The sequence below is a fragment of the Narcine bancroftii genome, chromosome 3 (assembly GCF_036971445.1).
Source record: "Narcine bancroftii isolate sNarBan1 chromosome 3, sNarBan1.hap1, whole genome shotgun sequence".
NCBI classification, from domain to species: domain Eukaryota; kingdom Metazoa; phylum Chordata; class Chondrichthyes; order Torpediniformes; family Narcinidae; genus Narcine; species Narcine bancroftii.
In genome coordinates, this window is record NC_091471.1 from 297,863,093 (window position 1) to 297,877,239 (window position 14,147).

Consider the following 14,147-nt stretch of genomic DNA (forward strand, 5'->3'; position numbering starts at 1 on the left):
AACCTCCTTTGAAGAAGACCGCAGAGCCCACCTCACTGACAAAAGACAAAGGAGGAAAAACCCAACACCCAACCCCAACCCACCAATTTTCCCTTGCAACCGCTGCAACCGTGCCTGCCTGTCCCACATCAGACTTGTCAGTCACCAACGAGCCTGCAGCAGACGTGGACATACCCCTCCATAAATCTTCGTCCGCGAAGCCAAGCCAAAGAAGAAAAGAACTTGGCCCTGATCTAACAAGGTTGTGCCAATACCCTGATGCTCTGAGTACACTGCACAGCCAACACCTTGAAGTATCAAACAATCCAACTCTCTTTGAAAGAACTGTGTCATGCCTGATGGCTGATAACAAAGAGAGATGTGTAGTCCCTGGGAAGCCTAATATGCATTCGTCATGAGAAATACCTTGTACATACCCAGCTATAAGAGCCTCTTATCCACTAACATGTAAATGACATGCTCGGGGAGTTTAGAGCTCACTTTTACTGTTATCTTCACATGCCCTCACACTATTGCTCATTTGCTTATCCTGACTGGAATTTAATGAACTCTGAGAGAGCAATTCTTTCAGCTAATTTTTCAGCTGCTCACTTCATCAATGAAGTATCGGAAATAATGGATTAAAAAGCCCAAGATTGATTATTAGTTCAGTTTATTTCAGTTAACTTCCAGAGACAAATACGGTTACTTGAATTTGCAATCACTTTCAGCTCCCAATCCTTACATTTGATTATAGCACAGTTACGCCCTGCCCTGAAGAGAGAGACCATGTTGTCTTTCTACCTGATCAGGTAATACATCTCCATCACTAACAGTTAAGATTGTGGAAAGATAATATTTGTGAAGATGTTTCACTCCTGTAAACAGCATCCCTTGCCTTTTATAAACCTCCTTCACATCAGTAAAACAAACAGAGGAACCTTACCAAATGGGGTTTGACACTGAGTCACACCAGGAGACCTGCTCTCTAAGATCCTATCTTGGTTGGTTGACACATATATCGAGATACAGTGAACTGAAGATACACTAATGCAGAGAACAAATCACTGCAAGGGAAGCTTTGCTTCACATCCATTGGCCTGGTAACAGTGGGGGAAAAAAATCTATCCTTGAATGTGGAGGTGCGCGATTTCGAGCCCAGGTACCTTCTGCCTGATTAATGTCACCTCATTCTGTTATCTACATCATCATTCTGGCCCAATGTTCAACCAGCAATTTATATTCTCCCACCAAATTGAAAGAGATATTTTTTATTAACGCTACATCGTGACAGAACCTTTTTTTTGCTTAAAATATAGAATTATACCCCTTCAGTCCATTCTTTTTCTTTGACATCACACTTGCAATCAGCTTTTCAAGCTAATATCTTGATTTCTTCATTTTCTTCAGTTTGGCAGGTTTATGAAAGATTTCGTAAGGGGAAATCATTTACAAAAAATAGTCACAGATTTGAGAACCTTTTTTTAGATTTTCATTTTGAGAACTCTCTTGTTTTGCTTGCAATGTGGAAGAGGCATCACAAAGGGAAACGGATTAAGAATTTGAAAAAGGTGAATGAAGAGGGAAATGGAGAAAGGTGAGAAACATGAAAGTCTGCAGACGCTGTGTGATTGTAGTGAAAACACACAGAGATGCTGGAGGAACCCAGCCGGTCTCGCAGAGTCCATAGGAGGTAAATATATATTACTACTTCAAGCCTGAGGCCTTCTTTAAGGAAGAAGCAAAGAACAGGATGCCGTCAGAATAAAGAATGAAGAATGGCAAGGGGGACCAACAAAAAGTGTTATTTGGATATGATAAGGTGAGAATTGATTTTGGCACTGACAGAGAGAAAAGGGAAGAGAAAGAGAGAAAGAGAAAGAAAGAGAGACAGAGCTGGGGGAAATCCAAAAGGGGGAAGAGGATGAGGGGTAGTTTAATGCAAACTGGAGAAGCCGATGTTAATGCCATCTGGTTGGAGGGTACCCAGGGAGATGGTATTAGAGTGGATAACTTCAGTTAAAAATTTAATGCTCACATGGGCACAGATGGCTAAATGTAATGTCCATGATCTTACTATTTTTTAGACATACAGCACAGCAACAGGCTGCGCTGTCCAATTACACCCAATTGATCTATGTCCTGTGTATGCTTTTGAATGATGGGAGGAAACCGGAGTACCCAGAGGAAACCCACACAGCCATGAGGAGAACATGCAGACTCCTTACAGACAGCGCCAGATCAAACCCTGGTTGCTGGCACTGTAACAGCATTGCACTAACCGCTATGCTAACGGTGCTGTCCTTGCTCTTTAATTCTTTTCTCTTTTAATTCTAGCTTGCCAGGTCACCCAATGGATCCATAATTTAACCCATGAAAGGCAGGACCTAAGAGAGATCTAATGGGTGATAAGCAGCAATTCCTGATCTTGTTTGAGGCTTACCAATGCACCCCTCTGCCCTTCATCTATCGCCACATGGGAACACAGGCTCGTTTTACAAGCCAGATGCCAGGATACATTTAATTGTTGAAATTATGTCAGAGGATTAACTAGCCAGAATCATGCATGTTTAAAATGGGGAAGGAACAAAACTGCAGACTTTGAGTGTCTGAACTGTAATTAAAAAGAAAGCAAAATGCAGGATACAATCAGCGGGCCAAGTGGCGCCTGCAGAAAGAGAGGGAAACACTTTGTCATAAGTGGGGGAAAGACTGTGAAGTCCTCCTCTCCCTTCAGTGGGATTCCTGCAGTCTTACTGGTCTTGCTCACCCACAGTTTCTCTTTCTCTTCTGGTATTCACTCTTTCCCAGTTTTGATGGAGGGTCTCTGTCCTGAAACGTTAACTCAGTTTCTCTCTCCACACACGCAACCTATCCTGCCGAGAAGTTTCAGTATTTTCTGTTTTTATTTCAGATATCCAGCATGTGCAAATTTCTTTTGATATTCGTTTACTGTTGTTTGAACAGCAACAAGATTTAAAAAAAGGTGGTTGGGGTGGTGGGGGGGGGGGGGGGGTGGTTGGAATGGTCATGGGGCCAGGGTTTTTTGGTGGTCTCCTCCACATTGGAGACATTGGACACACACTGGTAGATTGCTTCGTTGCGCACTTTGGCTCTGTCTGCCACAATAGCGGGGATTTCCCAGTAGCCACCCATTTCAATTCCCTGTCCCATTCCCTTGCTGACATGTCTGTTCATGGTCTCATGCACTGAGACCACCCCCAACTGGATGCCATTAACATCAACACCTCTAGTTTCCGTTAGCCTCCCTCTCCCCACTTCATCTTTCCTCTAGCTCTGTCTCTCTCTCTCTCTCCGCTTTCCCCCTCTCCTTTACCCCAGCTCTGCATTCACCGAGCCAAATTTATTTTATGATTAAAAGTCAAATTAAATTATTAAATATATTAAATGCCTTCCCCACCCATCAACTTTCACCTTTCATCTCTATTTCCTGTCTATAAGGGGTTTGTACGTTCTCCCCGAGTTTGTGTGGGCTTTCCCTGGGGGCTCCAGTTTCCTCCCACCATTCGAAATGTAGCGGGGGTTGTAGGTCAATAGGGTGACATGGGCTTGTGGGCCGGAAGGGCCTGTAACCATGCCGTACATCTAAATTGAAAAATTTAAATTTTAATCTTAAATGGGCAACTTGGTTGGCACGGAGGAGCTGTGACAAAGAGCCTGGACTGACGCATACAGTTCATTTGCCTTTGGGCCTCCATCCCCTCCTTGCAAAAGGACAGTTGCCCAAACTTCTCCTGAACCCAATAGTCACAAGGATCATCATGGCAGATATTCCCAGACTGACATCACTTCAAACATCATCTTAACTGAGTGAGGTCCTGCAGGTGAACGAGAAAGGCTGCATGCTCTGGGTCGGGTACAAGTAACGCAGCATCCATAGGAAGTAAAAGGCAGTCGGTGGTTTGGGCCTTGGCCCTTTGTCAGGAATGTCAAAGATCAAGCAGATGCTTAAGGTGAGGGAATATCGGGGAAGGGGGAGGAGTTCAGTCTAACAGGTAAGTGACAGGGGCAGAGGGATTTCCTTCTTGGCTATCTACCATCTCTCCCATCACTTCTCTTGCTCTTTCTCTTCTGCCCTCCCACCTATGTCCACCTTTTACCTGTTAGCCTGTGCTCCTCCCCCTGACCCTCCCCGTTCCCCCCCACCCTTTTGTTCAGACACCTTGTCTGATTTTTAACATTCCTGAAGAAGGGCTCAGGCCCGAAATGTTTTTGATTTTTGGGAATTTCAATAGAATAAGATTTAGTGGATTGGAAAAAATCTCAAGTCTGCCGTAAAAGTCACAAGGATGCCAGATTATTGCAACATCACCTGCACAGGCCTGAAATGGTGACTTCCTTTGGATGCTGCATGACCTGCTGAGTTTCCCCAGCACTGAGTGGGGCCCTGGTCTTGTCCAACAAGTCCCACAAAAGTACCACAACCGAAGACTGGGAGCAGTTCAAGATGCACCAAAGGAGGACAAAGGGATTAATTAAGAGAGCAAAAATAAATTATGAAAGTAAGCTTGCGGCAAATATAAAAACCGACTGCAAAAGCTTTTATAAATATGTCAAGAGGAAAAGATTGGTGAAATCCAGAGTAGGTCCTTTGCAGTCGGAATCAGGGGGAATATATAATGGGGAATAAGGAAATGGCAGACCAATTAAATTCTTACTTTAGTTCTGTTTTTACAAGAGAGGATACAAATAACCTCCCAAGGATGTTGGGAAACATAGAGACTAATGCAAGGGAGGAACTGAAAGAAATCAGTATCTCTAAGGACATGGTCTTGGGGAAATTGATGGGATTGAAGGCAGATAAATCCCAAGGGCCTGATAATCTACATCCTAAGGTACTTAAGGAAGTGGCCATTCAGATAGCAGATGCTTTAAGAATTATTTTCCAGAACTTGATAGACTCAGGATCAGTACCCATGGATTGGAGGGTAGCTAATGTTACCCCACTATTTAAAAAGGGGGGTAGAGAAAAAGCGGGGAATTATAGGCCGGTGAGCCTTACATCAGTAGTGGGCAAAATGATGGAATCCATTATTAAGGATGTAATAGCGGAGCATATGACTAGCAGAGAAGGGACTGGACAGAGTCAACATAGATTTACAAAAGGTAAATCGTGCTTGACAAATCTATTGGAATTCTTTGAGATGGTGACAGGTAAAATAGATGGGGGAGAGCCAGTGGATGTGGTGTACCTGGACTTCCAAAAGGTCTTCGATAAGGTCCCGCATAAACGGCTGGCTTACAAAATCAAGGCTCATGGGATTGGGGGCAAAGTATTGATGTGGATTGAGAACTGGCTGGCAGGTAGAAGACAGAGAGTTGGGATAAATGGCTCGTTTTCTGAGTGGCAGTCGCTGACCAGTGGGGTGCCACAGGGATCTGTACTGGGACCCCAGCTGATTACAATTTACATTAATGATCTTGATGAGGGGATTGGATGTAATATCTCCAAATTTGCAGATGACACTAAGCTAGGAGGGGTTGTGTGCACGGAAGAGGGGGTCAGGAAGCTCCAGTGTGATTTGGATAAATTGAGGGACTGGGCAGATAAATGGCAAATGCACTACAATGTGGATAAATATGAGGTTATCCACTTTGGTAATACAAACCGGAGGGCAGATTACTATTTGAATGGCAATAGATTAAGAGATGGGGAAGTGCAGAGAGACCTAGGGGTACTTGTACACCAGTCTCTGAAGGCAAGCATGCAGGTACAGCAGGCGGTTAAAAAGGCAAATGGTATGTTGGCCTTCATATCAAGAGGGTTTGAGTATAGGAACAAGGATACCTTACTGCAGCTGTAAAGGGCCTTGGTGAGACCACACCTGGAGTATTGTGTACAGTTTTGGTCACCTTATCTAAGGAAGGATGTTCTTGCAATGGAGAGAGTGCAGAGGTGATTCACCAGGCTGATACCTGGAATGGATGGAATGACTTATGAGAAAAGATTGCGCAAATTGGGATTGTACTCCCTGGAGTTTAGAAGATTGAGAGGGGATCTCATAGAGACGTAAAAAATTCTGACAGGACTGGACAGAGTGGATGCAGATGGGATGTTTCCAATTATGGGAAAATCCAGAACCCGGGGCCATGGTTTGAGGATAATAGGCAAACCATTTAGGACCGAGATGTGGAGGAATTTCTATACCCAGAGGGTGGTGAATCTGTGGAATTCATTGCCACAGAGGGCAGTAGAGGCCAGTATATTTAAGAGGGAATTAGATATATTTCTTCAATATAAGGGTATTAAAGGTTACGGAGAGAAGGTGGGGACGGGGTACTGAACTTTAAGATCAGCCATGATCTCGTTGAATGGCGGAGCAGGTTCTAAGGGTCGAATTACCTACTCCTGCTCCTATCTTCTATGTTTCTATGTTTTTTTTAACAAGTACATCACCAACTGAATGTCTTTGCAGTATTATCAGAAGGCAATAACATTTCCATTTCTATGACCATGGAACCGGATAACGCCAGTTGGCAGATTCAATCTTTATTTTAATTCTTTGGCTTGGCTTCGCGGACGAAGATTTATGGAGGGGGTAAATGTCCACGTCAGCTGCAGGCTCGTTAGTGGCTGACAAGTCCAATGCGGGACAGGCAGACACGGTTGCAGCGGTTGCAGGGGAAAATTGGTTGGTGGGGGTTGGGTGTTGGGTTTTTCCTCCTTTGCCTTTTGTCAGTGAGGTGGGCTCTGCGGTCTTCTTCAAAGGAGGTTGCTGCCCGCCAAACTGTGAGGTGCCAAGATGCACGGTTTGAGGCGATATCAGCCCACTGGCGGTGGTCAATGTGGCAGGCACCAAGAGATTTCTTTAGGCAGTCCTTGTACCTTTTCTTTGGTGCACCTCTGTCACGGTGGCCAGTGGAGAACTCGCCATATAACACGATCTTGAGAAGGCGATGGTCTTCCATTCTGGAGACGTGACCCACCCAGCGCAGTTGGATCTTCAGCAGCGTGGACTCAATGCTGTCGACCTCTGCCATCTCGAGTACTTCGACGTTAGGGATGAAAGCGCTCCAATGAATGTTGAGGATGGAGCGGAGACAACGCTGGTGGAAGCGTTCTAGGAGCCGTAGGTGATGCCGGTAGAGGACCCATGATTCGGAGCCTAACATGAGTGTGGGTATGACAACGGCTCTGTATACGCTTATCTTTGTGAGGTTTTTCAGTTGGTTGTTTTTCCAGATTCTTTTGTGTAGTCTTCCAAAGGCGCTATTTGCCTTGGCGATCCTTGCATCTGATGAAATGGTGCAGCCGAGATAGGTAAACTGGTTGACCGTTTTGAGTTTTGTGTGCCCGATGGAGATGTGAGGGGGCTGGTAGTCATGGTGGGGAGCTGGCTGATGGACGACCTCAGTTTTCTTCAGGCTGACTTCCAGGCCAAACATTTTGGCAGTTTCCGCAAAACAGGACGTCAAGCACTGAAGAGCTGGCTCTGAATGGGCAACTAAAGCCGCATCGTCTGCAAAGAGTAGTTCACGGACGAAGTACGTTCTGATTGAAGGAACAGATTTCAGGACAGTAGTTGAACTAACGGGGAACAGTATCCAGACAGTTCATTTGTAAATACAAGTTACAAATATGCCCAGCAAATCAAAGCCACGTGTAACAATAGCCTTGTAGGGTGGATATTGCACGGCCACTTCTGTAACCATGACTCTTCTGATGTAGTAAATTATCCTTAGACACATGAATTCAGCATAGTTTCCAAAAAGATTTCAAAGTACAAATTCAATATGTGCCTATGAAGATGTTGCCAGTTCCTCTGCCTGAGACAAAATTTTGAAAGAAGAGTTTACAGGTGGAGTAAACCACGAGTCGACTGAGTGAACTATACTTCTTGCCATTAAAGTGTCTCTTTAAAGAATGATTTAGTAATGCTTTCATGTGAACTGGAATAGTTCCTTTAAGTAGTTTATGTCAGATCCACTCTGAGCACGTTAAGAGAATCACTTATAGACACTATATGTTGAATCAATATTCTCAAGATGTCTCTTGAAAAACCAAAAAAAAACCCTTGACAGAATGACAGAGGATGAAAAAAAACATTTGAACTCATTTTCAACAGCCTCGTTGGGATGGATCAGAAAAATAAGCTTCAGGGTTGATTCTTTAACAGTACATTGTGGTTCTCAACAATGTTTTTAACGACATAGATGTGAAGATATGAAGGGCAAAGAATTAAAATACAAATCACAAAATCAAACTAGACCTTCTACAATACCTGTGGCTGATAAAGACTACCAGGATCTCTTGGTCCGATTCCCACAAAGGATCGGTTTGCCGGGGGAGTGCCAGGCGTGCTGTACGCTGAAATGAAATCGCATTGTTACCAGCAATGGACAGGCCTGACAGTGAGTGAACAGGAGAGCTCAAACATGTTTTCATTAAAGTTAAACTGTTCCCAAACTACACACACGTACACACACACACACACACACATATTTTATATGTGTGTGTGTTTATGTATGTACAGACAGACAAGCACATATACTTTATATACTCATGTAAAAGTTGAGTTTTGCAGACTATTTTTTAATGTTAAATTTATAGGGTAGATTTATTGCATGGAAACTACTTTTGACCCTGGTAAGTAACTGCACCGTCGGAGCATTGGGAGCTTTCACGGGTGGCTGGGGCTGAGTGGTGAGAGACTAGGGTTAACTTTTACACATGAAATATTTTAAATACCAGATTTTTGGGCCAAAGATAGGAGGGTTTGACTTTTACATGGTATCGACATTTACTCATGCCTCTAGTGAGTGAGAGAGAGAGAGAGAGACTAGGTGTGTGTGTGTGTGTGTGTGTGTGTGTGTGTGTGTGTGTGTGTGTGTGTGTGTGTGTGTGTGTGTGTGTGTGTGTGTGTGTGTGTGTGTGTGTGTGTGTGTGTGTGTGATGTACATCAACAAATACAGATCTATATACACACATATTTTTATAGAAACATTCTACATGAGAAATAATTAAAGAGCCAAATTTCCGACATCATATCATCTCCATTACACCTCAATCTTGTTCCCTCTCGATAAGATCTAATGCTCACCTCAATCCATCTGCTGCTGAGAGAATGACGTTGCCTTGCCACCTTTGGCCTCACTTACTCTCACTCTCCAAACCTGATTGCAATCCATCGCCTGCTGCCAGTTCTCAATCCCACGCCAAGCTCTGCCAAGTTCTTTATCCAAATCCAAATCCCCCTTTCTTTATTATACTCCAGCTCAACAAAGCTCTTGTTCCAAACTTGCTGTTCCCTCAACTCTGTCTTGCTTTGCAATGAACTCTAACCCACTTACAGCAGACCAGATCCTATACTCTGGAATTTTCTTCTTAAATACCTCTATTTTTATCTTTCTCCTTATCTTCCCTGAAGATCCCCATATAACAACCCTGATAATTTGGCATCAATTTTAAACTACATTTACATGAAGAACATCAAAGGAACACCTTCTAATTGCTAATGCAATACAAACCTTGGCTGATATTGTTGGCTAAACTAAGCAACATTGTGGATTATGAAAGAATACTGCTGAAATTAAGTATTATTTTGTATTTCATGGTTGAAATTCTCAAAAAACACAGACCCTAATAAATCATGTGTTCATTTGTTGTAACTTTATCTGATTCAACTGAATTCCCCAATAAATTGCATTTAACAGGTGAAGCATTTGATTAATACAATTTCCCTGCCCTTCCATTGACATCTCACAAGTTACAATAAGAGTTTGGGTGAAAACTCAGAGAGTTTTATGGCCATTGGCTTCAACTAAAATCTCTGATAGCTGCATAATTAATGTGCAATGTTCCTCAGACAAAAAAAATGTGGAAAGTTCTGTCTTTAGTTTCATGTGATGCAAAAAGGAGGTCTAACAGCAACTGTTCTCATAAGTGGATGTTAAATTGAAGGAAGGAAGCAGGCAAACAAGGAGAAACAATCACAGTACCATCAAGGCTTGGGAAATGTGGTTAAAATGTTCATGCCTTCTGCATTGTTATTTCCTACTGCTGTACGTTTGAAATCCTGCAGATCTTATCGATGAGGAAACTGATGGTCATTTTTCCACTGCCCTTCAAAGACCAAACCGTTTATTTTCTTGACCATATTTATAGAAAATGGCTTTATTTCAAAGAAGCTTCATGAGTTAAAATCTAAACCTGGTTACTGTTGTTTTGTTTGGACTTCACAAGGCACATAGAAAGAGAAGCTTCTCATCATAGGACATTAAAGATGATGTCCCATAAAAAAGACATGGCTAATTTATTTAGAGCTAATATCAAGGTTAAAAAAAAAGAAGGTTGTCTCAGGACTATGATATACTCTTTGGAACAACTTCTAATCTATTTGTGCTGTTTGGAGGTGTTGTCTGAGTCCTTTAGATTCTGTGTCAGTCATAAATCCTTTTTCATCTCGGAAAATCTTTCCTGGAACTAACACACCAATGGCATAATGAAGAAAGCCTCTACTTCCTCAGAAGTTTGCGGAGGAACTAGTGGAGTTGTTCAAGTGAACCGGTACGGACTTGAAGGGCCGACATGGTCTGTTTCCGTGCTGTAAACGGTTATATGGTTATAGTAACCAATAGAAGATAGAAGCAGGGAGGTGAATATGGAAGAAGGGAGGTTGTTTCCTTTGGTAGATGAGATGAGAACAAGGGGATATAGCATCAAGATTCTGGGGAGTAGATTTAAAACAGAGATGAGGAATTGATACTCCCAAAGAATAATGTATTTGTGGAATTTACTGCCCAAGGAAGCAGCTGAGGCTGCTCACTGTATGAATTTAAGACACAGACGGAAAGATTTTCAAGAATATTGGAATTAAGGGTTATGGGAAACAGCCAGTTAAGTGGAGCTGAGCCATGGCCAAGTAAGCCATGATCTTATTGAATGGTGAAGCAGGCTCGACAGGCCAGATTGTTGACTTCTGCTCCGATTTCATGTATTCTTATAAATCCAGCATAGTTGCTTCTAGTTGTAGATTCTTTTTCATTATTTCGGGGATATGGAAAATACAAATGCCATCTTATGCATTTCACAGAAGTGGTTGTGCCTCACCACTTGGTCATTCATTTTTGTAACATGCACTTGGCAATAGATTTCTCAATTACTGTCAGGAAGCTGAGGACATCTGGACACCAATTCAACTATGACTAATTATTTATCTTTTTTTAACATTTATTGTCTCTTTTTCTGTCCATTAGCACATGGTGGTAATTTAATTTATACTTTTGCAGCTGGTATCTCTTACATATCTGTGTGGCTGCTGCAAGTTAGAATGTCGGTGCATCTGTAATTTTACTTATGTGTACGACAATAAACTCTCATATAATTATTATATAATCTCACAATTTGCCATGAGGTACCCTCTTGTGCTTTTCTGACTGCATTGCTGGATTGGACTCTTTATGGAGTTACACAGATCACCTGTTCCCTGGAGGAGAACCTGCTCATTGAACCTGCCAGAGGAAATCGTAGAGGTGGGGGCCATCATAGAGACATTTAGACAGGTTGGACATCAAAGGTCCAGAGGAAAATGGGCCAAACAAAGTATCTAGATAATATGGTCAGCATGGACTGGTCAGTCAGAAGGGCCTGTTTACAGTCTCTATGCCTCTATGACTTGATGAATGTGTGTCAGGAACATGTTAGTGCGTGCTCAGCAACTTTTTAAATCCCAAAAACTATGAAGGAAATTGCCAAGTAATTGATATTATTCTAAATTAATTTTTTTTTGATAATTCTTTCTCAATAATTTAAACATATCAATGATTTGAATATCTGTGAATTTCAGAGACATTCAGATTATTTGACAGCTAGATAAGCTTCAGGTGCAGCTGAGCTGACTGTTAAATCATAGTCTCAGGTGGAGCTCACTCAGTTCCTGCAATGCGATGTTCTTTACGACTGTGCAGATTCTTACTGACAACACTTGCAGCTGGCTGCCACTGGAGGGTGGGTCCACGTAGACCCAGACCAGAAGCAGAAGGCTTTGGGCATAATGTGCACAGAAATGGGCCTTGCTGTCCAACTCATCCATGTTATCTCGGCTAATCACTCTGTCCTGCGATAGCCCAGTTTCCGTCCACTCCTTTCCTATTCAAGTAACTTTTAAACATTTAATTGCACCTGTCTCACCTCCTCTTCTGGCAATGCATTCCAAGTACCCTCTGTGTGAGAAAAAAAACCTACCCCTCAGATCTCCTTTAAACTCTCACCATAAACTGGTGTCTAATTTTTAACACCCCCACCCTGGGAAAAATAAAACTTTCTAATCTTTCTATGCCCCTCATAATTCCTCTGCTTCCTATATTTGAGTGAGAATAAACCCAACCTATCCAATCTCTCCTTATAACCATTCTGGGGAACACTCTTGTAAGTCTCTTCTGCCCTCTCTCTATCGCAACCACGTCCTTTCTGTTGTGTAGCGCTCAGAATGGTATACAACATTCCAAGTGCAGCCTGACAACTGCAATGTAACATCTCAACTCATAACCTCAATACTTCAGCCACTCAAGGCAAGAATGCTGAGATCTTTCTTCGCTATCCTATCAATATGTGTTCCTATCTCATGGAGTTATAATCTTGCACCCCAAGGACGCTCTATGCATCAGCAGTAATCTATAAGAGGTGGTACCTCAAGAAAGTAGCCTCTATCCTCAAGGACCTTCACCCATTGCTACCATAGGGAAGGAAGTACAGGAGCCTGAAAATGAACACCCAATGGCTTCTTCCCCTCCACCATCAGATTTCTGAATAAACAATGAACCACAGATACTATATCAAATTTTTCACTTCTTTTGCACTCATTATTTCTTTTTAAATAAGGTATTTATGGAAATGTAATTTATAGCAATTTTTTGCACTTGAAATGCACGATAATACTGCCACAAATCAACAAATTTCAAGATACATGTTCATGACAATAAATCTGATTCTAATTCTGACTGAACTTGTCTGTTAGTATTTGTGGCTCACTGTTGTCAAAAAAAAATCAACTCTTATTTGATTCTCTTTTGAGATTAAAGTTTAAAGTTCCATTATTGTCACGTAATACTACATTTAGAATGTAACACACATGACATTCTTTAACTTTGCCAAGCCCCTCAAAGAAATGAGTGCTCTAACCACTAGGCGTCATTACAATTTTCTGGCCTGGGTTATTTGAGAAGTGTTCCCAGCCATAGAAACTCTGTGGTGATCCATTTCTAAAGCATTAAAGTCAGTATTCTGTGATCTGCAGTGGAGGTCACGGTGCAATTAAAGGGCAGACTCGATGGGCTGAATAGCCTAATTCTGCTCCTATGTCTTATTTAGTAAACATAACAATTATTCTTCTAATTCCATTTGACAGGTAACTAAACTTTGAACAGCTCTGAGCAGCAATACATCATTGCCTCTATTCACTCACTCATTTGCTGTTGAATCAAACCCAGCAAAATACAGCCAACACCAGTTTCAGTGGAATATATCTCTAGCTTGAATTACAACTCCTAAGGTCATAAATTAGACTAATTGAATCTTACAGTAAGATGTTTCACAGTCTGTTAAATAAATCACTAGCAACATCTTAATCAAACACTTTTCAAGGTTAGCTGCCAGTCATTGAACCCCCCCCACCCCCTCCTTCAACACCACCATGTGAAACATCACCAAACTCTGAGGCATTGGCCTCGGCACCCCCCTCTTCAACTTCCTGCCCTGCAGACCAAAATCGGAGCACCTTCTCTACAGTCACCTCTAACACCAGTGTGTTCCGCAAGGCTGGGTACTCAGCCCTCTACGACATTTCCTGCATGGCCAAACACTACTCCAACCATATCCTTTTTGTTGTGTAGCACTCAGAATGGTACACTACATTCCAAGTGCAGCCCTTTCTATAAATGTACAGATGATGCTACTGTCATAGGCCAGATCTCAATGACAAGCTGGGGAAAGGAAATAGTACAGGTAGGAGTAGTGGTGCCTGGGCAACGTCTCCCCTTCAACGGCTTTGATACATGTGCAGGTAATACAATAATGTTGGCTCTGCTCTGTTCTAATTGATCTCTCCCTGTAACTCTGCGCTCTGTTCTATACTGGGCTATGTATGGCCCAACTAGGATTGCTCACGAGACTAACTTTCTGTCTGTACCTCAAGACAAGCCCAAAATGT

The 14,147-nt window shown here is 42.4% G+C and overlaps 1 protein-coding gene across 10 annotated transcripts in view; it reads right to left on the reverse strand.

Moving 5' to 3' along the window:
• Nucleotides 1–14,147, reverse strand: part of nfic (nuclear factor I/C) — a 450,718-nt gene that overhangs the window by 52,818 nt on the left and 383,753 nt on the right. For all 10 annotated transcript variants that reach the window (XM_069928654.1, XM_069928657.1, XM_069928660.1 and 7 more), the window contains one exon: nt 8,223–8,308. In XM_069928654.1, coding sequence (XP_069784755.1) covers nt 8,223–8,308 — 86 coding nt within the window. The remainder of the gene's footprint in view (nt 1–8,222; nt 8,309–14,147) is intronic.